Source organism: Chaetodon auriga, chromosome 16 (genome assembly GCF_051107435.1).
Source record: "Chaetodon auriga isolate fChaAug3 chromosome 16, fChaAug3.hap1, whole genome shotgun sequence".
NCBI classification, from domain to species: domain Eukaryota; kingdom Metazoa; phylum Chordata; class Actinopteri; order Chaetodontiformes; family Chaetodontidae; genus Chaetodon; species Chaetodon auriga.
In genome coordinates, this window is record NC_135089.1 from 5,749,297 (window position 1) to 5,777,261 (window position 27,965).

Here is a 27,965-nt window from a genome sequence, read left to right on the forward strand (position 1 = left end):
CTTGCTCTGAGAGGCACATCATGCTGTAAAAATCAAGGAGAGGGTACGTGTCTATGAGGTCTACGTGTGCGTGCGTGTGTGTGTGTGTGTGTGTGTGTGTGTGTGTGTGTGTGTGGCAGGGGGGACGGAGGCTGGAAAGACAAATAGTGGTTATGTATTGTTTCAACATCTTCAAACTGGTCCAGCAACATCAGTCACCTCTGAATAAAAGAGCACTGCTGTCTGCACTGCTGCTTTATATTCAAACCCACCTTGCTGCTTCTCTAAGTTCAAGTCTCTCTATTTCCCTTTAGCACTCCTTCTCTCCTTCCCTTTATCACTGCTCTTGTAAACACCAGTGCAGGCAGCTTTTGAAAGCTCTGCCCTTTGATCTTCCCAGCATGTCGTGTGTCAGAGGTCAGATAGCTGCATTTTCTCACACACGGTATCTAACCCAGTCACCAGAGCTCTGGACCCAACCCCCTTGCACTGTTGCTCCCCTTACCGTGTCTCCCCTCCCTTCATGGCAAGCTCAGTGCTTTCTGTAAAGGTCAACTCCACCTTCACCGCTGAGGCCCCAGAGCGACGACAGCAGCAGCACCGCTTCATGACAGACAGGACTAGGTTCGACCATTAACAGTGCGCATTCATTTGCTCACAGCAGGGGATTATGAACTTAAAGATAACTCTTAAATTTAAGAATATCAAATCCTACTGTACCTAGGATTCGTTCATTGGTCTAAATTCCTATTTTTGCCTAATGATTAGCTCTCAAGCACATCACTCAAGCAGTTACTTCTGCTTTCAAACGGTCTTGATCCTCCGGGCACCCAAAGCCTGGATTTATTTCTCTTTACCTTTACTTAAAGCTTGATCCTAAACTCAGCCAGTGACCTAGGACAGAGTTCTCCCGACCAGTGAAAGAGCAGAAAGCAGGAGCACAAACATTAGCAAACTAATGCAGGCATTCCTTGCAGTTTCATGTGTTTATGTATGAGGATTGAGTTGAAGCTGCAACACTTGTTCGACAATAGTAGCAAACACAGTGTGAGCTCTGAAGGGAACCATGGAGCATTAACATGCATGCAGCATCCAGGCCCTTCCATCAACACGTTGTGAGGAGTCTGGTCCTACGCATTATTGAAGACTGCAGAGAATCTTCCTCCACATCCCCAGGATTCAAAACGCCAGCTTCAACATCATGACCATTAGCAGACACCCACCAGACAAGTCTGAGCTTGGTTTGGGTTTGGGAGCAGACCTGTGTGCCACACAGTGAAACGCTGACAGCCCCCTGTGGTTGTTCCTGACTTGCCAGAGCAGCCTCGTCATGTAGAAGTGTTTCAACACACTTGCTGCCTTGGTGATAGTCAGAAGCAGCTAATAGACATCCTTGAAGTGCTTGACAGTGCTCAGATGTGAGCCAGCCATCACTTTAGTCAGTCCTCCAATTTTAGGGGATCCCTGTCTCAGGGAACAGGGCAAGATCCCAGGTACTAATCCTGGAGCAGTCGTGCATGTTTTGGAGCTTTAAAGGCTGGTAAATATGGGACCGCCCCCTCAGTGGTGATCAGTAAGCACCAGCTTGCCAGGAAGTAATGTGAGAAACACGACTCCCTGGATTGAACAGCGCTAGTTCTATGAGCGCATGCAAAGCCCTCTATCTTTGTTACCCCTCTGCTTCGTGGATGCCAAAATATGATATGAATATTCTTGGCTGCTCTCTAAGACCAGGCAAAGCCAGTTGTCACATACCAATGTCAGAGTTTGCTGAACACATTTTACTACTGGTAAGGTTCAGACATTGTTAATTAACTAATTATATTACAGATAATATTGGCCATGTGCTGACAGGTGCTTTGATTTGGTTTTCATGTTTATCTTGATTTAGCTTATTGCTAACTTGAGCCATTGGGCACATGCAGCGCTAGTTGGCTGGCAGAGAGAGAAAAGGAGCGAGCTGTGGTAGTGCAACAGCTAAAGGGGCCCACCATATTTTGCCATAAGAAGGCCATTCTTGATCAACCGATCAACCAATAATCCAAACGTCATTCTGTTGCCGCATTGCTGCTTGCTTATGGCCGGAGGACTGTCCCTCTCAAACAGAGCTTTCATCTCTGCCACATTAAACAAGGAAAACAAAGGCATCAACCTTATGGTGCTGTATGCATGGTAGCGTCTGAGTGATTATGGTAGTGGCACAGGGATAATCTGGATAAGCTGAGCATGGACACTGAAGTAACACTGAGTGCCACAGCCACCCCCCTCACCCTCATTCCCCTGCTTTTCCTGGATGAGGTATTTCCTCATTCGCTTGCTCTGGTGGACTCAAGGTCAGGTAACGCTTAGAGAAAATTATCTTAAACTTGAATGCCTCTTCAATGCATCCTTCCTAAGTGCATGTACGGCCATGAACAGAGGAGAAATGAGGACATTAAATCATCTGCAGCCAGGGGAGAGCAAAGAGAATAGACCTTGCATTTACAGACAACGCATATTTTCAGAGGCACTGCAAACGAAGCTTCATTTTCCTCTTATTGTCCAGTATGACTAACCAGTGAAGTTGAGGCCATTTCTGTGGCTCATCTAAACAGGTCTTCCATTTACATTAGGGGACTTTTGTCAGCACTTTAGTTTGCATCTCATTAAACACGGATACAGCACATGTTCCACAGTTCAAAGCAGCCAATCTCACACTAAAAAGGGAATTTAGACGAGAACAGTACAAACCTTTCAGTGCTAGGCTGTCTATTTATAACTCACAATTCTATACACATGCTGCCTCGTGGTTAGCGCTGTGCGAAACAAAAGAGCAGGGATAGCAGATCATGTGAGAATGGAAAATGCGTTTAATGAGATTTGATGATAATGCCACACACCGTGAGCCATAGTGATGCTACACAATGTATTTACACAACACACGCACAATGTCTCGTCCAGTGCCCCCCCCCCCCCCCCCCCCCCCCCCCCCCGCTTCTCTCTCAGTGTATATTTAACAGCGCATGTGATCGACTCACATGGCCAAACGCCTCATAGGGGTAGACAGCAACAGATGGGACTAAAAGTCAAAGATGCCGGGCAGATTGGAATCCCTGATGTTTCTTTGAATGTATAGGTGAAGATTAAACGGCCGTCATAAACAACAAGCTTACACTGATGTTACGACTGAGACCCTTGACTTCATCATAGATCTCTCTCTGACCTGTATGTTAACAGCAATATGCTTCAGTGTAGAGACTGAAACTAAACACTAAACAGTCTCATGCACACATTTGCACTGAGACACACACACAGCATGGAAGAAGGCACAAAAACAAACACAAAAAAGGGAAGTGAATATTTATCTTTGTCAAATTAACGCCCGACATTGGCAAGGTCACATACCCTCCACCATACACTGAATGTTGGACTGTTTAAAATTACACAAGCTCTATTTGCTGCCAAAGAAAGCAAATAAAAAGAGTTTTGTTGTGTTGTTGTGGGAGTGGCAGGGCGGCTGGAGATATCGTGCAGTGCTCATCTGAGAGCCTTGTTAGGCAGACGCTGCCGTGGGCACAGATGAGCTCACAGGATCAATACGGGACAACAGCTCCACAAATCCAAACACTGCCTTTACATTATATTGCACCACTGCCTCTACAAGCAAGGCAGAGACAGATGGAGAGCATTTATCACCCTATGGTGTCGGTTTCTGAAAGATTGTGAGGTGCACATGTGCAAAAAAGGGCAAAAAATGCAGCAAAAGTCACACACACACACACACACACACACACACACACACACACACACACACACACACACACACACAAATAACAACGCAGAGAAATAAGGGACGACAGTATTCATGTTTGATCACTCAGGCCTATTTCCACTCTAATCCACCACACTTTAATCCAACATACAACCAAATATAGATGAGACATACACATGAATAATTCAGATTTTGTTTCCCCTGATATGTCATCATAATCATTTTTTAATCAGATACTCTTTACAGTAATCTTACGCAGATGTTAGCTTGTTCCCCAGACACAAGGGAACATCCATGACCTAAATCTAGCCGAACAAAACAGACGCATACATGTCACATACACACACACACATGCACACGGATCCATTCAAACAAGGGTCATGAATAACAGCAGCACAAACAACAGAGCTGAATTGTTTATGTTGTCCCTCCTGGGTGCATATGAGCGTGTGGCTTTCTGTCTGCCACCCGTGTCGATGCATGAGTTGACGTGTTTTCTGTTTCGAGTCTCCATCTGTTTTTATCCACTATCTCCCTGCAAACATAGGTTTTTATTTGTTAGTGAGCTATCTATTGGTTTTCCAATCTGTCTCATTTGCTGTAAGCCTGTAATAGGCTTGAACAGGGCTGTGGAAGCAGCGGCAACTGCCTCTCATCCTGCTCAATTAAAGCAAGTGTCTCTAACAGAGCTGGTGCTTCTAAAAAAAGGCAGCGCTGAGTTTACATCTACTTTGAGTACGTTGAAGCTCCGGTGTGTCGTTCCCACATTAAAATGACAATAAATAGGACGCACATCAATCAGCGTTAGTTTGTGCGTCTGTGAACCTGAAGTCGCATCATCTGCATATTCTTTCTCTTGTGCCTCACATTCAAAATGTGCTGCAGAGAAATTCAAGCTAAATAAGGCTGCATTTGAGAAACCAGAACCTGAATGCCACACCAGCACAGCGGACATTATTACACGATTTTAGCTTATCGCTAAAGCGTCTTGGTCTACATGTATGCCAGTCTGTAACGGACAAAGCCAGGGAGCACCGATAAGCTCATTCTTCAACTGTAAAATGTTCTGTACGGCACGTATCTTGGTCATCGTTCTTTCATAACAAGCTTGAAGTGATCCGTATCAGAAATATTTGTTTACGCCATGTGTTTAAGTGAAAAAGCAAAATTGGCTGATGTATGGTTGTCAGGCTGTTTAAGAGCTGTCAAAAATCAATTCAGAAGGCCAGAGATTGTCTGGCTCTTGAGGAATGATCATGTGACACAGCTGTATTTGCCATTTGACATGCCAAGAGGTCATCAGCCACTGCTGAATACCTTATCGCACTTAAAAAAAAGCCACTGCATAAAAATAAGGCATAAATTCCACTGTTTGTACAGTTTAAATATGCAGTAAACCACAGGGAAAATGCACATCATGTTATATTTACTATTAACTAATCAAAAACATTAGAGCTCATTCTGTACCGCCCCCTGCCTGAGCGCAGTACTGTTATTCATTACTTAGTTGGCTACTTTAGGCGATTGTCCTGCCAATGAACCTCTAAATATTCAACATTATGAAACTGCGAGGAAGAGTGCTATTAGTTTAGCCTCACCTTCAGGTCCTCAGAAGAACACACCTGCCCACTAGGCATTGTTTATGAGTTTATGACCTGCCCGCACGGCTCCTCAGTTTTCCACTTAATTTGCCAGATTGTTCGTTATCTATGTTGCCATATGCATTCAAGCCATTCCTGTTGGCTGCCACTACCTGTTCCTCTGATCTCATAAACTGTTTGTCTGATTCTACCGGCCAGTCTGGCCCAGTGAACTGCCTTAACTCCACCTGATGAGTCTTGGAGTATCCCTTTTTTCTTACCTGAACTGTGATTAGCTGAGTTGGAGCTCTTGCGGCTCATCTACTAAGACTGTCCTTAGCTCAGAGGCCCTTTGCTGCATGCCATCCTCACTTCCTGTCCCCTTTCCTGTCTCTTTCCAGCTGCACTATCAAAGGCAAAAAGCCAAAACAAAGTGGTATAAAACTATGTTCAACGGCATAGAGACCTGGCATTTTTGTGAATTCTCTCCTGTCCGCTTGTTCTTTACTTGTGATTGTGGATGCAGTTACCTCATCCTCAGGTTACACTGGGTAACAACATGAACACCTCATTAAAGTGACAAGTGTTGCGGTGTGAAAATGAACTGTCTGAAGATGAGGAGGGCAGGATCAGGCTCCACCTTCTGCCTCAAAGTGAAAAGTTACAAATATTATATATATTGGACTAAGCAAAAATAGTTTCACTAAGTCCAACTAACCTGGAATGGTGAGCAGAAGAGTCAAACAGATGGAGAATAAATCACTGGATTCCTTATCTCAGTGATGCCGCTTTCCTGTATCTGACCATAATTTGCCAGCCAGTTGATGAGAGACCCTCCCTACCTGTGGACCATGCACAGCAGTAATGCCACCGCTGCGAAAAGTGCAAAACACAAAGATGCAAAGATGATCATTATTTGCTATTGATTGCTCTCAACAGCATGTTCAGAAGAGGCTTTTTCACCTGGCTGTTCCCTTTACACCTGACGTGGCAGATGCACTTACCTCAGCCTCAGGTTCCACTGCGTATCAGGATTGACTGAAGTGAGGGACAAGGGTTGGGGTGTGAACAGCAAGGCGAGGCTGAGGAGGGCAAAACAAAGCTACACTTCACTGCCTCAAAGCAATTTATACCTTCACCAAGTCCAGATGACCTGAAACAGTCAGCACATGACCTGAAAGGTGAACCATCACACTGATAGTTCATGTCACCACAACAAAAGGTGAGGGGCATTGCTTAGGTGACAGCAGAGGACTGAAAAATCCCACACTACAAACAATGCAAAGAATTGAGCCTAAAGGTGCCATTTTCAAATCCGTAGCACAAGATTAATAAAGTCTGCCAACACTGATGTGTTTACACCATGGTACGAAAAACATACAAGATTATTCATCCACTGGTGTTTATCAGCAAATCCAAGTCAGATCGTATCAATATATCACCAAATACACAGCTTGCTCCGTACATAACTTCAAATAACATTATCCCTGTGCTTAAAATAAAAGCTCTGCAAACTTCTTTACATTGTGTGATGTTGCAAACACATCGCATTCCTTACTCCATTTCTAGAGCTTGGCTTAGAGGGAGCATTTAAGGACAAGTGCAGTGTGGTTTTTTTCCCCAGCTACTAAGCCTGAGACCTTTTTTTTTCTTCAAATTTGGTTAATATCACAGTGTTACTGCAGATGTCCCTCTCCAACAGACACATGCTGTCAGATGGCAGTGCGCTTAATACAGCTTCCTGGTCACTCCTGCTTTCAGAAGTAGGCCAGCAGGTCAGGCTACGTAAGGTCACAACTCACAGCGTGAAGAGTGTGGGTGTGAAAAGAAAAAATAAACGGCTAACACTTTGCAAAACGGAGATTTAGTGAAAACACTGGCACCACAAAGGGATGTATCACTACAACTGAAGCATAAATATGAGAAGAATTTGTCCTCCAACTTCAACTATCATGATACAAGAAGCAGTTGAAGTAATTCACTAATACCGACTGCACTATTTATCATTGACGATATGTCCTGCAAACGGCCCGTACTTAACAAAGTGCCTTTACCTCTTTTTAAAACTCTAGACTTCACATGATATAATTTACTTGAGGGCGTAGATTAAACCATTGGTTCCCATAATTCATGCATGGCAGATCAAGCACGACTCAGGACCCGAGGCCTGAATAAAACACAAAAGAGGTTGTGTGGTTTAATTTTACAGCACCATTATGAACAACATCACAGATCAATAACTCACCGAATGACAAACACAAGGCACAGCCACAGTTGTGTGCCGCTTCTCGGGTTAAGATTCTTTGCACTGAAGCTTGTTTTGGAGAAAGGAGGAAAACAACCTCTCCTTTCTCACACAGAGTCCCTAAATGCACCAGGGAAGCCGGTGGCTTTCGCTAACCTCGGAGCTGCCGACCCTCAGCTGGGCGTGTGTCCTTACTGAAGTAACAACTTGGATCAAGCTGCAGGATGAGAGACATTGTTCAAGACTTGCGACATAATTTGCCGCACACTTAACAACAGAGTGAGCTTGTGAATGCAGATTTTGAATCGACAAGATATGCAGATTATTCATATCTGCATGTGATCAATGCAAAGTGGCCTGCAGACATGAAAGAAAGTGTGCTACTGAGAGCCTTATGGGCCGCTGCTGTGGTGCCACGGCAGCAAGTTGCAACAGCGTTTTGCTCCTGTGTGTTTAGGCTTGCACGGGGGTATTGTGCAAAGAAGAGAAAATGATTACTCCAGACCGAATACAGTATATCCATTCTAAGCCTATTCTGGGCTGACCTCTGTCTCTTTACACAACTTTAAATTTGCAGTAACAGAAAGGGAAGCAGCCTTAGCTGCTCTGATGGGAATTCAAGCTTATATTTCCTCTCCTGGTTTGTGACTTCCTTCACAATGCAAACTTGCCGTGGAGTGTTTTGGCTATAAATTGTTGTTGTGTCACTGAGATAAAAACCCAAGGCCTTATCATGCTTCTCAGGGTCTGGAAGGGTTGACTGTCATCCTCCTCCCTCTTACCCACTGCACTGACTGTGGAGGATTTCAGTGAAAGTTAGACAAAGAGAGAGATTTAAGGAGAATAAAGGGAAAGACAGTGACGCTGAGAGGAAATGAAACTGCTGATTGAACCCTGCAGAAGTACATAGCTTATAGCAATCAAATTTGAGTCTTGTGTGGCGCAGTGATCATGGGACAGGAGTTCACGCTGTGGATGCCAACAATCAGCAACGCTATTCGACAGATGGATCAGAGTGCTCCTGGCCTAGACCAGGCTAAAAGCTCATGGTCACGTGACCAGTGGATTAGCGTTAGCCCAACTGAAAGGGGGAGGAGGTTAGGGTACATGTCACCACATGCTTCCTTATCACTTCCCTTTGAACGTGTTTCCCTTTCTCTTTCACTCTGAATCCCCCCTCATCCCCCTGTTTGTCTTCCACACTTTACGTTACATTATTCATGTGACATTTTCACCCAAGGATTGGATCACAAGCAAAGGAAATTCATCCAATTCCTTTTATCTTTCATGTGTCCTTCCTCTCCGCCTCTGTTCAGACCCACGAGAAGCCCCATGCTCGGCACAGTCATTAGTGCATAAGTGATTCGGACACCTTTGACTCATGGCTCAGTCAGATCAAAACCACTGCTCTAATCGGCTCACTTCCAGCTACTCATGATGTCAATGATGAGAACATGTCTCCTGTGCTTTCCTTCCCAACTAACCCCCCCCCCCCCCCAAACCACACACACTTATAGTACTCAAATCTTGTCATTGGCCTTTGCAGCCTTGCTGAACTCTACACTTGTCTGGCAGCGGGGAGCCAAAAAGTGAGAAGCACAGGCAAGCTTAAGGACATGCCATGCTGGGAGCACATGGCACAGTGAAACACTGGGCTCCCCTGTTTCCCCTGCTGCTGCTACTCCTGCATCTGGGTCTTTCTGTCAGGGACACAGTGTGCCAGCCAATTCATGCCTGACCAGCATGCCATGTTCCCTCGCCAACCCAAAAACACCCTCGTTTTCACAGAAACCTGGGAAAACCCTCCCTGCAGAGACCGAGGGAGCATGCAGGGTAACACAGTGCTTGCCAACAGGGTTAAATGCAAAAAGGCATTGACCATTATTTCCTGCAGATTGCAGCTTGACTGAAATAGTTTATTGACTGAGAGAGCAGATGTGCAGAAATGATGAACACTAGAGAAGATAAAAAGGGTTCTGACAAGGAGGAAGAGCCTTGAATCATTCACTAAGAAGCTGAACATCAGTCTACAAAATGTCAAAAATCCCAGCTGCAACTTCTCAGAGCCCAAGATGATGAAACTGCTTTGCTAAAAAGGTATAAAATTCGCAAAGGTATAAAACAGAGAAATCCAGTAACCATAAGCAACAAAATGATCAATCAACTATCAAAACTGGTTTTCAAATCCAACCAGGAAGGAGTCGACAAACTAACCGTTCCCATTGCTGAGGAAGGACCCAGAGAGCAGTCATAGAGCTCGGCCTCGAGCTGCAGCTTCAGGAGGGACATTATCAGGACATTATCACAACATTCCCAATTACTGGGAGCCAAAGTCAATGGCGGCTTGACTGCAGGACTCCAGGAGACGTTTTTCGGGTTTGTCCAAAGGAAAACACACAAAGTCTTATTGGAGCAACTCAGCCTGCAACAATATCAAGGGATGTGTGTCGGGAAGGTGATTTACTGCAGGTGAGTTCATCCGCATGCAAATACACACACATACGCAGCACAGAGTATTCTTGGAAATGACGCAGAGACACCAAAGCACCACTGACATTTCAATTCTGCTTGTAAGCACAAACACCGGGGTCTTGATTCAGAATTGATTGATTCAGTCATGCGTTACAGCTCTGACAGTCAGCTCTGCGTTGACCTTTATGAACCATCCTTTTCCTTTCCAGCCCACACATCAACAGGTCAATGTGGGAAAACAAAACAATGACGCCCCTGTTTTACAGCAGTGCACACTTAGGAGAGCTAAAATGAACAGCAAAGACCTGGACCCGGCTAACCAAACTTACTTGTGAAAACATAACAATGGGCGCATGAACAGAGCTGGCATTTATAGGAGCCTACAAGCCCAAGTTTCTCCAGAGAAAGCCATTTCTTCTTCTTCTCAAGCCACACTGCGTAAGATGACTATAAAGGCTGCGACTGTTCCTACGGGCGCTCTAGTAGGGAGATTATAGTGGTCTTTTTGTAATTTGGTTTATGGAAATCTGAAATATTGCCACAGGGACTGCTTCTGTATTTATGATCCGATTATACTGTTAATACTAAGTGACCGTACTGCACTTTATGGTAGTTTTTAACCTTTGTTTCTGAGAAATACTCATATCACCTAAACTGTGTCATATTATTAAGATATTAAGATATCTGGTAATTGCAACATACCATTGAATAAAACTTCATCGGTCCCACTAAGTAGAAGTACCCATATATAATATAAGCAGTAGCCTATTTGTTTTTTGTGAAACTAATAACCTGCTGGGTAGTTTAAACTACAGTCATGCATCAGCGTCATGAACTTGTGTCTCTGCATGCTGAGCCCAGGCAAATGATTTCTGTCTTCCATGAGAAGTAAAAGCAATTTCCACAAGGTGGAAATGCTCGATCAATGCAGCTCCAGACTGCACTTGAATGCAGCAGGATGTCAGCGCTGAACCAAAGACAGTCATGAACAAAAGCTCAGGCAGGCTTTCACCTGTCAGCCTATTGAAGCACCACCATTACACCATTATCAGCGCTGTATAAGGCTCATTTCAGCCAAAGCCTGTGAAAAGTGTGTGTGTGTGTGTGTGTGTGTGTGTGTGTGTGTGTGTGTGTGTGTGTGTGCTGCCGCGGGTTATCTTCGTGGTCTTATTTCACCCCGGCTGAGACTTCATGCCTCGTGTAGGTTACACTGGTGTCGTGCGGGGCTGGAAGTAGGCTTTGCCCCTTCACAAAAAAACTTCGCCTCCAGTTTAGAAACGTGGATCTAAGCCTGTCCTCATAGTATCATGACAGCAGTCACATGCGACAAGGTGACAGTCAACTCACTGGCACCAGAGCCACGCTGTCAGTCCGCGGAGGTTATTCTCGAAAACGGGAGACCTGCCTGTTGATTCAGCGGCGCGAACAAGATGAAAACTACCGCAGAAACAAACCCAGCAGAAATGTTATTTCACGCGTCTAAGTTGTCCGTGTGCCGCGTCCGCAGACGGACGAGCGGTGCCGCGCTCGCCGTTTGTTTACAAAGCGCTGTCAGTGTTGTTTCGCAACGGGGACAGTCAGTGGGACGAGACGAGGACGCTCAAGCCCTTCGGACGAAAACACGCTGTGGAAAAGGCGTCAAAGTGTCAGACTCACCTCCGCGGAGCGACTCCGGCTGCTGTGCGTTCTCATAAAATGCGCGCAGAGGCGGCAGCGACGTGAGCGACCTCCGACAACAATCTCTCAGTCTGTCTGTCAGTGAGTGAGTCGCCTAGTTTCCAACAGTTCGCTTCACAGTTCACTGCTCTCTCTCTCTCTCTCTCTCTCTCTCTCTCTCTCTCTCTCTCTCTCTCTCTCTCTCTCTCTCTCTCTCTCTGACAAACCGCCCACTTCCGGTGGTTCATGAATGTCTGCGAGGGTTCAACAGTTTCTGCTGATTTCTGTCTTGCCGATTTGGACAAACGCTTCTTTCAAGCAAAGAGGTGACAATAACAACAGAGACACATGAAAGATACCATCATTTGTCGTGTTGTTAGAAAAATATTTTATATTATTTCAGTTTTGTTTTTTTTTAAATTCGTATAAGATCTGCGCACATTGTCTGATATGACCAATATCATCTGTACTTGTTTTGATTTTGAGGGACTTAATTTTCTGCAGCACCATACAAATTATCAAACATATATAAATAAAAAAATAACTTAATTAAGAATATAGAATAAAGCTAAATCACAAGATGAACAATAATAAAAGAAGACACTGCTTGTAGATTAATTCATTAAGTAATTCAATTAATTAAACTGACCGTGGCGCAGGTCATTAAACTCACTTTTCTCTGACTCGCTGTGATCAAAGCTGTTCTGCACATGGTCAGAAGCGGACCGCTTGATTAGATTAAGTCTAATCTACTGGTGAGCAAATCTGCGATCCAACTCGGTGCGTCGCGCCCGAATCAGCAGCCCTCAGTCTGGAGGAGAGCGACGCCGTCTGGTACAAAAGTGAGCTGAATCCAGACGTTGGATGGAGGTGTTTCACGGTGGACCCCCGCCTCCTGTGTCCGCGCTGGGGGTGGGGGTGGGGGTTTGAGTTGGTTTGAAATAGAAAGTGTCGTGTATCATCTGTCGTGTGACTGATGTTCATGTGAACGAAGAATTGCAAGTCTTAAAAAAAAACAAACAAAAACCTCACACAGGGAGGAAATGTGCGTTTGTGACATAGCTGGGTTTACACACCATGTGTGTAAACTCCCTTTAGATAGATTAATTCACACACACACACACACACACTTACACACACACACACGCAGAGGGAGAGACGTGGACGAGGCGGCAGGGACTAAAGATAAACCTGCCAAAATTAATTAAAGGATAATGTGCGCCGGAGGCACATGCAGCGTATAAAAGAGCCACATGTTGCTGCTCGAGACCAAATAAAACACACAGACACGAGGAACGTTTGTTAACTGCTCAAGAAGAGATGTTAATCTTGGTTTGTTGTATTTCTGTCACCTCGGAGCTACAAAGAGGCACCAAAAGCTGCCCACTAAAGTTTAGTTGAGTAATAAAAGTACACACTGTGACATATGACCCCTTTCATGTGATGCGTGGACTCTTACATTAAAATGAATATTCATGTGTTCGTGTGTAAGCACTGTTTCAATGTGGCTAATTCTAAAATCTTATTGGGAAACTAACCAGTTAATCATACCGTCTCATTTCAGTGGAAAAACATTATCTGCAACGTATGAAAGCCATCTGTCAGATAAGTGCAGCTGAGAGCGTTTTCCTCTGCAGGAAAATGATGATGAGTCGCTCAAAACTCGTCCTGTTGCGGCGAGTCTGCGTGTAAAAGTCCAGCGTTTGTTCTCAATGTTGCTGCTGACTAACTGATCTGAAAAGTCCCGTCATGCCGCAAATAAATGACATCATTTTCCCACATCCACATGTCAAAAAGGTATCGTTTATATCAGCAGCTTCTCTCTCAGCACGCACACACGCACACACACACACACACGCACTGCAGCCTCTTGGAGCATCATCGATCCTTCTGATTGATCAGCTGTGGGTTTGTGGAGCTGAAGGGCGACAGTTGGTTCCTCACACAGCTGAATCAGCAGCTGTTGACGGTAATAGCTGTGCGCACCCCCCCCCCCCAAACCAGCCCGCGTTCATTTCCTATCACACACACAACCAAGCCACACATGAGTGCGGCAGCGGCCGAGTGATGCACAAACTGCTTCCTCATTGCCTCTGTTTGTTTAGCTGCTTCGTCTCAGCTGTCAAAGGACCCGTGGGGATCCAAAAACGGTCCGGCTGATCGCACCAGCGTGAGAGCAGAAGATGTAGTGGAGCTTCAAACAGGCAAACACGGGGTTTCCAGTCAGGGAAGTCCAGCGAGTCTGTGTTGAGAGATCAGTCATCAGAGGCAGAAAGAGAAATGAAAACAGGGAAGTGAGATGACGGATCATCTCTTACTGTACATTTGATGTATATCTTTACATTCAAACTGCAACTTCTCTGAAAGGAATTGTCAAAAGTCATCGCTGGTGCTGCCCTTCACAAAAGCAGCAATGATACATCCCACCAACATGCTCATCTTCTTTTTTATTCTACAGTGCAGCTGCATCACACCTTATCCCCCCCCCAGCAGGAAGTGCCAGACCAGCAGAAGTCCTGAGTTTATTGCTTGCATATTATTTATCACATATTGCTTTACTGCTTGTCTTAAATCTTTGAGTTCCTCTTTGTTCATGCTCTGCTGTTTCCCTTCTACAATAATGCATCTCAGCACATTTCCAGTGAACTCTCTCCTGATTCTGGTCCTCCCAGTCCCTATAAAGGCGATGTTATCTGCCTTTTACCAGCAGAATGAACTCAAATAAAAGCCGTTTTGGATTTCCTTTGGCCAGATCAGAAGACTAATGTCTCTTTCTTCATCTGCGAGAACTCAAAAACTTCAAGTTGTCACTGCTCGTTTGGCAGCATCGCAGCATCCAGACTGCATCAGAGACAGCGATGTCTCAGTGATCTGATATCTGCTCTTTACTCTTCATCTACGTCTTCTGCTTTATATCTGCAACACGCAGGACCGGCTGTCCATTCAAACAGGAAAAGCAGTGTATTCTGACTGCACATGAATCGATATATAAATCACTTAATGTTACAGAAATGAGAAACAGACAATGTTAGGTGTGAAGTTTGCTCTTTTGCACATAACTTTAAAATTAGATCATTTCTGACCCAGCTGACAGAGACTGCTTCGCTTCCTTCCATCACTTTGAATCTGAATTTGTCCTTTACGCCACTGCGGTGCATAAAGTTCAGCCAGAACGGCTGTTTTCAACCAAGTCCAACGATAATTTGCACATCTTCCTGTTAAAGTAGTGACATGATGCTGTGTATAATGTGGACATCTTCAGATGCAGGTCAATAATTACACCAATACATTATTAGACTACTTAGAGTGCTAACTTGTTTTTATTGCCTTCTGTCAAACAATGAATAGTTACAGAATATTTTACAGAAACCTCGTGACATTTCATGGCATGACGGACAAACAAATGTGAAACTCAAATGATGGGGTTTGCTCAACCGTATGAAAGGTTCAACCACTACACACCTTTAAGTGTACACTCTGTTAGAGTGAGATATCTTTCTTCAAACGTCCATGGCTAATTTGATGACAAGCTTGTCCTAAAATAAATTCATGAAAGGATTTACATCACATATCTGATCATCGTCGAATTCAGACGCAGCAAAAATATCAAAACTGCTCATTTCAAAAGCAAGTGCAATTCACATGATGACAAATTACAATATTTAAGTGGCAGTGACAAAGAAAGCTGTTATCAGAGCACCGCTTCTACAGGTCACGTAATTTCTCACAACACTAGAAGGGGAAAACGCTTACGGGAAGATAACCTCAGGGGCGTTTTAAATTCTCTGTCTTCTCTCGACAGGTTTTTCACGCTTCAGATGTCTCTGAGAAATAGAAGAAATACTCCCATTTTGGGCAAAAACCATACTGAAACTAGTTCCAAGTGCAACCAAGGTATTGTTGAACACGTGACATTACATTTGGCAGGGACTACAAATGCGACAAAACATATTTAAAAAGACCACTAAAAGCATAAAACTGGTCAAAGCACAATTCCAAAGCGGCGTAGCTTATACAATAATTACTCTTGTTACATCTTCTTATTCAGAGAAAACACATGAACTTAAAACCATTTTAAAAGTCAACAACACAAAAATACAATGTTTTCAAAAAATACAATTCGAGATACTGAAAGATACTTAGGACAACTACCAAGACGAGAAAGTACAGAATGGGAGCAGGACGCTGCTTCAGATGCACCCGGTCAGTGTCAGGGGACAGGCTGACACACGGAGCTACAGGTGGACAGTCGAAAGGCTTTTTATTTATTGATTTATTTTAAAAGAACATCATCCAATTCCCTGTGGCGTGAACGTGAGTCATTTTTACACTGGACCAAGAACCAAACTGTACAGGTGGGCCGTTTGTACAGGAGGAGAAAGAAATCACCGGATCCTCTGCAGCGATCAAATCCCGACAGAGAAAGAACGAAAACCAAGAAACAAATGTCTTCACATGGGTGAGGCTACATCCATGTCCAGAGTGAGCGAATCTGTGGAGGAAATCCAAACACAAGCTATTAATGCCACTTGTCAATTCAGTCCTGCAGTGTACGTGTGTGTTCTTCTTCTATGTTTGTGAGGACCAGTTTGAGGTAATAGTGAAGACACTTCTTGTGGTGTTGGTTAAGGTTACAGGGCACACTATCAGGAAATCACTGTGTCAGTAGGCACCTACGAAAGTTCAAATATGTGTGTTTGTGACTCACCCAAATGTCCCGGATTCGCTTCAGGTTCATTGTGCATCAGGGAGTCGAGGGTGCGAGGTGACATGGGGAACAGGTCGCTGGTGTTTCCAGAGTTTGTACTGTGAAAAAACAAAATGAGGAAAAATGTTATTTTACAAACTGAAACGCTTGCTGCTGCTCATACACACACGCACACACACGGATACCTGCGATGCTGTTTGTGTTAGTCAACATACTTTCAGTATAACTAAAGTGACAACGCTGTTGTTGTGGCACACAACCACAAGTGATGAGCTATTAGTCACTCCTTAACTTGTGTACGTCAGTGTTCGTGTTCATTGCACTGACCGCAGGGCTACCACAAGTCAAACAAGCTGTGATTCGGCTGCGTTGTTTAATGCACATGAGTGGTTAATGAGTCTCATCACAGGACAGTAATTCAGCATTCGTGTCAGTGTGCAAAGTCAAGGCCAAGAAGGGGAGCAGATGAGAAATGGGATGCATCTGTGGTAAAATACTGATAATAATGGAGATCTAAACAGCAAAATCCATTAGAAATTAAAGTGTGCAGATGCCGAGCACGCTGCATACTGTTTCTCACTTCTGCTTTAGGCAGGGCTAAGCACACTAACACAAATGCATTTATGGTTAACACCAATGTTAATGAAAGCTACTCTACAGTCAGTGTGACAACAGCTGGTTAGCACAGTGGATTAAGTGGATCGAACAGACCATTAGTCAGGTTTAACAGAGCACGATTTTCTTTTCTTTTGTGTCCGTCTTTGTTCAAACTGACATGCTTTTGCCTTTTCACATGATTTTCTCTCATCAGTTTTCCTCAAGCAATCCTCGCAGAAATACTCTGGACTGTTGAGTCCATACAGGTGGATTTGGTTGAGGAATTATGACACAAATGTCTGGGAGTGTGACAACCAACTCAACCAAATGACAAACTGAGGAATGGCGGGGAGATGCTCTCGTATTAGCGCCGGGAGAAGTGGTGATGAGTTGGAAACAAACAGGGATTACAGTATGCATGTGGGGGGTGCTGCACCAAATATCCCTGAAGCCCACCCATCAAACATACAAACAAAGTGACAAGATGCACACACAGCCCTACATGCCACCTCCCCCCGAGCGCCTACCCTGGGAATCCGTTCCCAAGCAGCTCACTGTCCGGCAAGTCCATGAACACGGAGGGACACCTACGGAGACAGGTCAGGATCTCACTGAGCAAACCTCACAACGCCATCAAACCCACGACCAACCAAAGCACACATGGCTGCCTGGCCTGCGCATACACTCCTCTGACCTCAGTCGACCTCACACTGTCGCACCACGATGCTCGGCTGGTGATGCTGATGTTAAGAAACATGAACTCAGAATCCATGATTCATTTTGCTGCGTTCAGTGTTTCTGACACATATTAGTTGTAAATATCTAATATTAAAATATCGCAATTTCATTCGTTCTTCCCCTGCTAATGAGTTTGCACTCTATTTCAGAGGTCGCACATATGCTTTGCTGCTAATTAGATTCTTTTTGCCATTTTGGCTGCGTTCACACTTAGTATTTAGAAATGTCAAAATAGAAGTAAAACTGCAACTAAAGCACACTGCTTATAGTCTGAAACCACACTTTTTTGCCAGGTGTGGACTGCAGTCTAAAGTGAATCCAGATGTACATATCTGGGTTCAGGCTGATGGTTTCTCCAATAACGGTGATGACTCACAGTGCGAGTGAAAACAGTTTTGTTCCCTTTTCTTTGGACATTTGGCAACTTATAAAAAAAAAAAACCCTCAAAAAAGGAAGTGCAGGAACATTAAGAAAGGATTTCTGGTCTTTGCGAAAAGAAACATTAACAGCTCGTGATAAGGGCGAACATAAGTGGAGGTCATTTGGTGGCATGAGATCTTCCCGTACATACTTTAAGACAAGGGAGGAGTGGGAGATACTTACGGGGTAACGCAGATGAACTTTGTCTTCAAGTATGGCTGAATAGCTGTCAGGGAAAAGAAAATGTTAGCACAAAAACTACTGACCACATTGAAAAGCGCAAGAAATAACATGCATGCAAAGCAGTATGTGTTGTTCCCTTTCAACTGCACAGATTGCATAACAAACAAGGCAGTGACTTACTGCCCGTAGGGTCTCCTCCCATCTCAGGTTCGGGAGCTGCTTCTGGTCTGCAGTATTTCCCAAAAGCTTCCTCTTTGGGGATTTCAGGGTAGAGGTACACGAGAGGTGAAACCAGGATGTTGGTGGCATCCATAATCTTGTAGCCCATGATGATGTCGGCGAAAGACATGCTGTTGAGCTGCTGCTTGGTGTACGGCTCCACTGACTGGATCTGCGTCTTTCCTACAACAACACCCGAGGAAGCTCAGTGTCAGGACAGAAAATAACCTGGAAACAGTAGAAGAAGAAGTCCAAAAATACTCACCGCTGATGTCTTTTTCCACCCATGTAAATGTAATGCCGCCCTCCTTGCTGCTCTCACTGAAGCGCAGCAGGAAAGTGCCAGGCGGCTTTGGACTGAGAAGAGCCCTCTCCCTCTCCTTACTGATAAAGCCCATGATATACCTTTAGGAGAGCAACAGGAAGTCATATAAATAGATGCTGGGTTTTAAAATGCCCACTCTATTTTAAAATCATTGCAGTTGACGGGTGAAAGAACGCTCGGGGAGACAAACAAAGGACGACCTCTCACCCTTCATTCCACAGGGCCAGGATATACTTCTTCACCAGGTCAATGATGTTGTCCAGCCACACCCAGAAGGAAAAGCCTTTGCCAGCCATGTTTTCCTGAGAAGAGGAAGGAGAAAAATAACTCACATCGAAGCAGTAACAATGGAAAGAAGGCAGATGGAACCGTATGACCACGTGTGTTTGGCAGTACCTTACAGAACTTGGCCCAAGTGATCTGGCAGCCAGAGTAGTTGACACAAGGCCCTGGATCAGACAATTACACAATGACATCCCTCATCGATACATGGCACAGTGCAAAGATAAACATTTTTGGAGACTTTTAGGCACGACACCTCACCTAGTAATTTCTCAGCCAGTGTGGTGAGCTGTTCAATGGTCAGGCCTCTCTTGGTGGTGGAGGAAAACTGCCAGCTTAGCACCTCAGCGACCTGATCCCACGTCCCCACTGGAGGTTTGGTGAAGAAGTTCACATTCTGCGCAGAGACACCCGGGCCAACGCGGTTTACAAACAACTCATTTTTTCCACTGCAAACGGCAGATTTCAGTCCCTCTCCACCAGAGGGTGCTGTCTTACCTTCGGGTGGTTGGTCAGCATGTTGTACCACAGGATGGAGGCCCAGGCGTTGGGCATCTGGCAGATGTTTGAAATGACCACCACAGGCAGGGAATGAGTCTGCACAAATGGAGGAAAACATTCATTTCAGTATGTTTTTCAGCGTCTTCTCTTGTTGACATTTACTCTCGCAATACGATGCGAAAAATGCTCCTGCTTCTATTTCAGCACGCTGTCTCATTATGAGACTTCCTCAGGACGTAATCTCGTTATTACTGCTCTTACACCTAGAGAGCACGCTGCTCTTCTTAGCACAGGATATTTTGATGCAAAGGGGTTGTCCTTCGTCCAGCCATCCCATGCAGATGTAACACCCCAACATAAGATGTGCGGCTCATGAAAGAATGATAATAATCTGATTAACCCAAAAGAAATAAGAATAATGAAGTGAAACAAATACCATCTGTCAGAGGGAGACCTTTGTTTTGCCATGAAAGATAAAAATGATTGTGTTACAGACACTGTGGAAGCTGCTTTGACAGCCACACAGCTTGTTGGATTTTGACTCAGCGTCACACATCTATGGATGAGGTGCGTAGGAGGTTAGAGGAAACACATAATGCATACTATGTTAGGCATGAGACTTAACTTGGTCATAACACACTACTATGGCACCTGGGTGTCTGCTGTCTGCACATTCAAGGAAACACGTTTCCCACCCACAGACTATTGGGGAAAATTGTACAAATCAAACTTTGCTTCAGCAGAAATATTCAGTTTTTCAGAGGTTTACCTCTGACAGATCACTCAGACGCTGGGTTGGTGAGAGTCTCCGGAGGTGGAAGACTTTGTTAATGACTCATCTGGTGCCTTACTTTGCATGGGTTGCCATACAGTTTTGTTGACTTCTGATGTAACATGATACTGACCTCCAGATCTATCTTCAGGCCTTGGTGATAGACTTCTGTCTCAAAAGTGATAAGATGGAGCTCCTCTGTGACGATCAGAGAGGCCTGGAGAAAGCAGATTATTCACACCTCTTGTGTATAAAAGCATCAAAGGTCAAGTTAAAACAAAACTCATCATCCTTACATACAGTAAACAAGTATCTACGCAAGCAATTTGAGCATTAAACTACAGCATCCCACCAAATGTCAGACACAGCACTTACGTCACTGTTGGTCCGGCCACCATTACCACACCTCTGTTCTCTCAGGGTCTGTAACAAACAGGAAGTCAGTGCTCCATAGCGGGCTTTTAGCGAAGAACTTTGACTCTGTCAACCAGCTTCGCCTCTATAACTCACCAAGTGTTTAAACTCTGCTGACAGGCTGCCATTGTTGGATTCCTCCATGTTCATAACTTTTGTGTTGGTGCCGAGGATGTTAAACTTTCGTGACCTAAGAAAACCGAGGAACAGCAGAGAGTGAGACTCTTTTCTGAAATGATAAACAGAAAATGCTCAGGCTTGAAAAGATGTTTTTAAAATCTCACCCTCGAATTGCGGCCACATCTCCAGATTCCCTAAAAAATAAACAGTTAAAATCAGTAAATTCTCCTACAGTCTTCAATCAAAGTCAGAGTCTGATAAAGACTTAATACAAATGTTAAAACCTTCACATCCAAACAAACTCACTTGTCAATGCAAACTTTAATTTTCAGCTGGTAATTGAGTTCAGGAAACTTTACCAGTAACCTGGAAAAACAAGAGAAAAACGACTGTGAACAGAATTCATCAGGATATCAAGTGATGCCCCACCAAATGGCACCTGTAAAATGCTGCCATTGAAATGTATAAAATGATTTTTTTTGCTTTTTGCTGAGGTGTGTTGGTCTTACCTGACTTTATTTGTGAACTGCACTCCTGTCTTTATGACCAGAGGTCTGTCTGGATGCATGGGCATGCACGGCTGTCTCTCCACCACAAAAGCACTAGAAGACAGAGGGGATCAAGTTTCAGAGAAAGAAATCCAGCGAACATCAGAACAACATCTGGTGAGGAGAACCTAAGGTCAAAGGTCCCTTTGCTAATGATCTGCAGCTTTTAGAGGCATCTCAGTCCTCCTTCAGAGGCTCAGATGTCATCACATTCCCTAAAGACTGAAAGCTCGGTCTCATGAGTAAGTTTAATTCTGAGCTCTGAATCTGTTCAAGGCACACACAGTTTAACATATATAACAAAACAAACACTACAAACATACATCTAACTGGACATTACAAACACATCTGCAGTGCAATCAATTTGATCTCTCACTGTCACACTGCAAACTAAGATGAAGATGTGTCGCATGCAGTACCTCTTCATCAGGTTTCTGAACAAGTCCACGATCTTCTCCTCCAGGGCGGGCCGGTGCTGGATGATGGGGTCTCCTTTGTAGGACACCTTCTGCTGAAGCTCCTCCAGTTTCTTGATCTGCTGTCGAATCTGGAGCTGCGACTCAGCCAAAGATGTGATCCTGGTCAGAAAATGAAACCCAGTTCAGGTTATTGATGAAACCTGCCTTTGCTGGCAAACTGACCTGAGAATAATTGCGGCTGAGAACATTACAGCAGAAACATTTTGGCTGATATCAGTATAGATGAAGGGAGATCAGCAAAAAGTGCTGCACCTTTTACAGCTTGAAGCAATTTCTTGACGATTTGTGGCCAAAAGATATTTTTAACTATGTTTCAGTGCAGCCCATTGCCCAAAGTATTTCCTCAGAGCTTTCATCAATGTAAAACACACATTTTGCTTTCCATTATATTTAGGAAACTGCTTAAACTTGGCCTGGTTACCATGTTTCGAGGCGGTCCAAGCAGATGTTCGGTGGACCTCCAATACAGGCAATTTGCTGTCTTCTCTTCCAGTCTGCCAGCTCCTCATCTGTCAGGTTCTTCTGGACATAATCCATGGCGGTCAGCAAGCCTCCCATCTCTGTCACAATTTGCTAAAAGATAACCAGCACAGCAAACATTAAACACATAAGTCCAACCTGGTGGTCTAGCATGTAAAAAGCAGCACGGATGACAGCGGGGTGTCTAATCTGAAGGCAGACTATTCCATGGCCAAGAGTCTTCAGCCATTTGTGCGAGTCAGTAATCCCGAGCTAATCACACTATTGATCATCATCTTGTTGATTTCATTTATGACACTCGAGATGATGACTGTTACGTCTCTCTCTCATACTTTTTTGACTTAACTGACAACATGACAAAGCATAGACACGCACCCTTCTGAGCTGGTCCAGGGCGCTCAGCATCTGCTCGAGCTGAGCCATCTTCTGTCTGGTAGCAGCTGCTTGGCTATTCCCGTTTAGGTCCTGGGACAACTCTGGACAGACGGAGGACACGTCAGGACAGCAATCAAATGTGATTCAGTCAATTTATAGCGAACAAAGACCCTTCATCTGTGAGTTAAAGATCACTGCTAAAGCTGAGAAATATGAATTTGAATGTACCTCCTTGGCTTTTCAAAGTCTTGTAATTGAAGTCAAAGTCATCCTGCAAGTTCTCAAGCATTTTCATCTTCTGTTCCATATCCTGAAGAAAAAGAAAACACAGGACGATTTACAGATAAATGACAAGACAGACTCATTTTGTCTTCAGGATTCTTCACACTGCATCTTAAAGCTCTTAAGCAGCGAGTCTCTGACGGAAACTAACCTGCACGCGCTTCCTGATGTCTTGAAGGTTGTGCTCCAGGATCTGCTGCTTCTCTGTCACTACTGTGCCGGTGGGATGGGCGGCCTGGCCATCCTGCAACAGAATGTCAAACCATTGTGAAGACCCGTTTGTGACTTGATTTGCATGTATGCATTCATGAACTGAGGCTCTTTCATATAGTATGAATACCACAGCTAGGTTAGTGTCGCACATCTCTACCTGCGCAGCAGAGGTGGCAGTCTGCAGCAGTCTTTGCTCCTCCCACAGACAGCGGGCGACAATGCGTGCGATGTCCATCGGCTTCTCCAAGTACTTGCTCTGCAGATGCTGTTTGATCCTACGCAGGTTATGCTGGTAGAGGACATTGTTCTCCTGCAGGAAACGGCTATACTGCTGGTCTATTTCCCCTAAGAGGTTGTGGAACACCAGGGTGGCGTGCGACTCTTTATTGGCAGCATAAGCCCTGGTTAAGGAGAAGATAATCAGGATATGATCATTTCCAGTTCCTTCTAAACACCTTCACATCTACTTTTTGATCTCATCAAAACATCCTGTATCCCACAAGATACCTGGGAAACTACCAAAGGAAACGATTTGGTAATCTGCACTAAAACAGAAAACATAACCTCTTTTGCTACTTCATCACTCAGCACAGAAAAGGTGTGGCGTGCGATACATAATACATGAGATCCCTGCTGTGGTGTCATGAGGGAAGAAGATGGCATGATAAGGAAGAGGGTAACAATGAATGATAAAACACAATAGGTGTCTGTGCGGCAAGCCATCAACAAGTCACGGTGAATGGCCCGCTGTCAGCGTGGAGGGAGAGGAGGGTAAAAGCTATTTAATGTCATTTGTTATCAAAGAGGAGAAACAAAAGGAACTCAGTTATTTCTCACCAGTCCTGACTCTCAATCCAGGAGGCAAGGAACTGCCGCAGCTCCATGGGGAAGCTGTCGCTGTACAAGTGGTACAGCTGCTCCAGGTACCTGGTCTCCAGCTGCTGCAACTGGTTCCACTGAGCCATCCTGACACACACCTCCTGAAACCTGCACAAAAGAGATGGAGGTAATACACGAATTAAGCAGTATTCCTAGAGAACGTCTCTGAGACGGCACTCACTGGTATTTACTAAAAAAAAAAAACAAAGTCTGACGCCTTAACAGAATAACTGTCACACTGGTCAGCAAGAAATAACTAAATGTCAGGTTTTCTCTCAAAATCACGAGAGGCCCTTGGGAGGCCTCCTCTTCAGCACAGTCACTTCCTGTTCAGGGAAACACTACGTCTCAACCAAGAAATATAGGTCGACACGAACAGCTGACAAGTCCCTAAGCGGACAGGAATTCATGCTCTTTTAGCGAGGGTTTGCCCTGGCTGGGTTCGCTAGAAACAATGAAAACCACACTTCCTTTTCTCAGCTGTTGAAACGCTACTGCAGGAACATATTCTTCGACATAATACTAGACTGGCACTTTTTCATTTCCTTCATATCAATTGTCTGATGAGCACAATGCAACTTGAACAATATGCTTTCATTAATCCTAACTCAGCTGGGGGGGGGGGGGGGGGGGGGGCTTCTCATCTTACCAACAGCAGGCTACACTCGTCACTGGAGGGCTCTAGACCGTCCACTAACAATAACCAGACACTCAGTGAAGCCAGCAGAAATTTGTCTGCTCGAGCATCTGTGTTAGATGACCAACTGAAGCCTCTCTTTAAGCCCACACACAACTTTTACATATTACTGCATTATCATCAAAGTCAGAGTAGAACTTGGTTACACAATACTGTGTTGCACAGTACAGTACGCAGGATTTAGATATAAGAACAGAAGTTTAGCATAGCTCTGCTCCTCAGTAACTGATGAGTCAAACATGCTCTTGAAAAGAAACCAGACTCTGCTTTTTGTTTCCACGAGCTAAGATGTTGCTTTCACTGCCAGAAGGCACAGATATCAAACACAGTGCTGTTAGCTTGTGAAAAGGTCAAACAGGTACCTAAATTTGTACTCAACATCTGTCGATGTTTCTGCATCACTCACACTGTACTTGATAAACTCCTTCTTTAATTCATCTACGTATACGCTTGATGTTTTACCCACTCATTGACATGAGAGGACAGAGTAACAGAAACTCCTCTCAGTGTAATACAATCCTATGTAACACCATCACTAACCACAGACTCAGTAATTACAAAAGAGTTAATCAACTCTAATCTCATGGTGTCAACAAGAAGGAACATTAGAGGCTTTGCAAAAACGTCATTTACTTAAGATTCTGACACACAGTCGCATAGAAAACACAGGTGTAATCCATAATACTAACAATTTAGGTGTGAGGCCATTGTCACACTGAAATGGAAACCATTCTGAAGGTTATTAATTACACCCGTATAAAGGACTCCAAATGACCAACGTGAAACAGCACAGTAACTTCTAATGGACTGCATAATATCGTACGGGTATACTGAATTATCTGCTAACTGAGTGTAAGAATTAATATCATGTAGTTTCTATTTACGTCAGCCTGAAACAAAATCAAGTTAAGTTTCACCTTAATCCCCTCAGTGTCCCAAAGAAGCCTCTTCTCTTCAAGCAGACATCTGGGTGAGGGTTTTTTTTTAAAAGCAAAACTGAAATAGTCCATCTAATATGATGGTTTCCATGAGACCTCCGTTCCTCTTTCCCTGACATACATGAAAAATGTGCAAATCTGCATAGTGTGAATTTCTGGGCATGTGAAATGAGTCACTGTCAATAAGCATTTCTTTCTCCTTTTCATCATCCGAATAATTAGTTTCTATTCTCCATTTCTGGAGAATCTGGGTTGACGGTATCTCACCCTGGTATTTAATTTCTCATACTAAGAAGGAAAGAGAGGACCCATGAGGCTCATTTAGTACAATTGACACACCTCTTGGCACAATCTGACCTCTCCTGTATACTCCATTTTCACTACCTTCATCACGTCTTTCCAAGTATTTCGAGTGAATTACAGAGATACCATTAAACTCACCACCGACACCAAATGACTCGACTGCTCTGACATACGGTGAAGTCCATCTGGGAGCTAGCTGCAGGATTATCAATGACCACAGAAGAGGCGCAATGCTGCTTTATCATTGACTCAACGTTATATTAAACAATGTTTGGTACTGAGGTAACGCCACATAATCACTGGCTGTTTGTATCAGATGATTTGAGGCCTTGGAGACAGACTGAAAGATGGTGATCTTTCACAAATACTGATTCAAAAGCCAAGATAAGGATTTGGCCTAAACAGTACAGTTTTAACATTGTCTGAATTTTAACAGCCTTTGTCAGATGTTTGCCAGGCCAGACAAGTGTGTGCTGTTTGTCCAGTTTCCAATGCTCTGCGGTCACCCGGCACCAACGGTGAAGCAGAATGTGATTCCTGAAATCGTGTCACTGATATTCCAGGAAGTATTTCCTTGAACGCACAAAGAAAACAGCACTCAAGGAAGCTTTTCATTTCAAGATCTGTGCAAACACAGGTGACAACAAAAGCAGCTGCTATCATGCGTGTTATTCATGTATGCATTTCATGGCAGCCAGACAACACTGATCACAGTCAATGGCACTGAAGCCTGGTAGACTGCATCACTGGGACTCCACATCTGTAAAGATGATATTTTGAAGACCTCTGCCATACACCTCAAAATCTGGGCAGGAAATCCCAAAATCTAATTTGCAGCCCGGAGGGACTGAATCACAGTGCAAGGTGGCAGACATGTTGTCCCGCGGAGGGGATGGAGATGGGCGTGACATCCGAAGGCAAGAACACAACAATTACCTGCATTTCACCGTCCAAACATGCATCCAGGTGAGGTTTGAGTTAATGTTTAGCCCCGTTTAATGACACCTGACGTCTGTAACGTTATGACCATTGTGAAACTAGGCCATCCAGAAACAAAACATAATTTCACGAAACCAAGACTGAGAGTCTTGGTGGTAAGGTTAATATTATGAGGAGCAAGCAGAGCTGAAGAGCTGCAGATAAAATCTAGTAACACTTTCGTAACTTACGTAACATCTTGAACACAGAATGGTTTCTCCAGCATGAATAACTTATAAGCTCGTCACAATGCTGCAATTGTTCGGTACTGTAATGGACAACAGAGCTCTCCGTGCATCACAGTGCTCTGATATAACATAATAATGGAAACAAACCCGAGCCAGGTCCAAGAAAACGTGTTAAATAAACGCCAAAAGCAGAAGTCAGTAAAGTCGCTTACCTAGCTCGATGTTACGTTACTCCTTTAGAAAGTTGCTCCGTAAAAAAAAACTCCTACCTCTTTCGACTACAAAAAACTGCCAGTAACGGTCAGTAGCGACTTTTGTAAAAATTTAGCAAACTAAAGTGGAGAACACACGGAAAAACGGTCAGAACTTTGTCGCTTATCCTGCCAGCACGCGAAACACTTCTCCGACGCACGTAAAGACCTGCTCAGAGAGCCCATCTCCTACACTGCAGTGATTCCAGCCAGACAAACGCCATTAACTACTTTATTGACACTTTTAACAGCCAATAACAATCGCCGCCTCTACTGGGGCCAATCAGACATGCAGGTTCAAAGACAAAGAGGCGGTGCTTACGGTGAGGTTGGTTGAGAAAGTCGTGTTTACTGCTGTCGCAACTGCGCTGTTCCCGCCTGCGCACCCTCC

The 27,965-nt window shown here is 44.3% G+C and overlaps 2 protein-coding genes across 4 annotated transcripts in view; both read right to left on the minus strand.

The window, feature by feature from the left end:
- The window catches only part of stat5a (signal transducer and activator of transcription 5a), a 45,380-nt gene extending 33,563 nt beyond the window's left edge, over window positions 1–11,817 (minus strand). For both annotated transcript variants that reach the window (XM_076751610.1, XM_076751608.1), the window contains exon 1: window positions 11,684–11,817. The gene's annotated coding sequence lies outside the window, so the exon portion shown is untranslated. The remainder of the gene's footprint in view (window positions 1–11,683) is intronic.
- A 3,167-nt stretch (window positions 11,818–14,984) lies between these two features.
- Window positions 14,985–27,803, minus strand: stat3 (signal transducer and activator of transcription 3 (acute-phase response factor)). 2 transcript variants are annotated; one of them, XM_076751611.1, is made up of 24 exons: window positions 27,536–27,803; window positions 24,178–24,327; window positions 23,498–23,741; window positions 23,279–23,371; window positions 23,074–23,155; window positions 22,846–22,946; window positions 22,412–22,563; window positions 21,931–22,089; window positions 21,473–21,565; window positions 21,270–21,329; window positions 21,128–21,157; window positions 20,940–21,033; window positions 20,805–20,852; window positions 20,563–20,646; window positions 19,655–19,753; window positions 19,418–19,553; window positions 19,271–19,323; window positions 19,082–19,176; window positions 18,815–18,954; window positions 18,511–18,732; window positions 18,331–18,373; window positions 17,516–17,575; window positions 16,392–16,489; window positions 14,985–16,175 (listed from the first exon to the last, which is right to left on the minus strand). In XM_076751611.1, the coding sequence occupies exons 2-24, from the start codon at window positions 24,303–24,305 to the stop codon at window positions 16,135–16,137; spliced, it is 2,355 nt and encodes a 784-aa protein (XP_076607726.1). In that variant the 5' UTR covers window positions 24,306–24,327; window positions 27,536–27,803; the 3' UTR covers window positions 14,985–16,134. The 2 variants fall into 2 exon arrangements, with proteins under 2 accessions (XP_076607726.1, XP_076607727.1); XM_076751612.1 differs by lacking the exon at window positions 17,516–17,575.
- Between the last annotated feature and the right edge of the window lie 162 nt (window positions 27,804–27,965).

What these genes read in the sequence shown, in the direction of transcription:
- stat3 (XM_076751611.1), bottom strand. Translation starts at nt 24,305, where the DNA reads ATGGCTCAGTGGAACCAGTTGCAGCAGCTGGAGACCAGGTACCTGGAG. An exon ending in GACTTTGAAAAGCCAAGGAG is followed by an intron (nt 22,947 to 23,073) that starts GTACATTCAAAT and finishes CCGTCTGTCCAG; the next exon opens with AGTTGTCCCAGGACCTAAAC. An exon ending in ACTGGCTGAGAAATTACTAG is followed by an intron (nt 19,324 to 19,417) that starts GTGAGGTGTCGT and finishes TGTCTGATCCAG; the next exon opens with GGCCTTGTGTCAACTACTCT.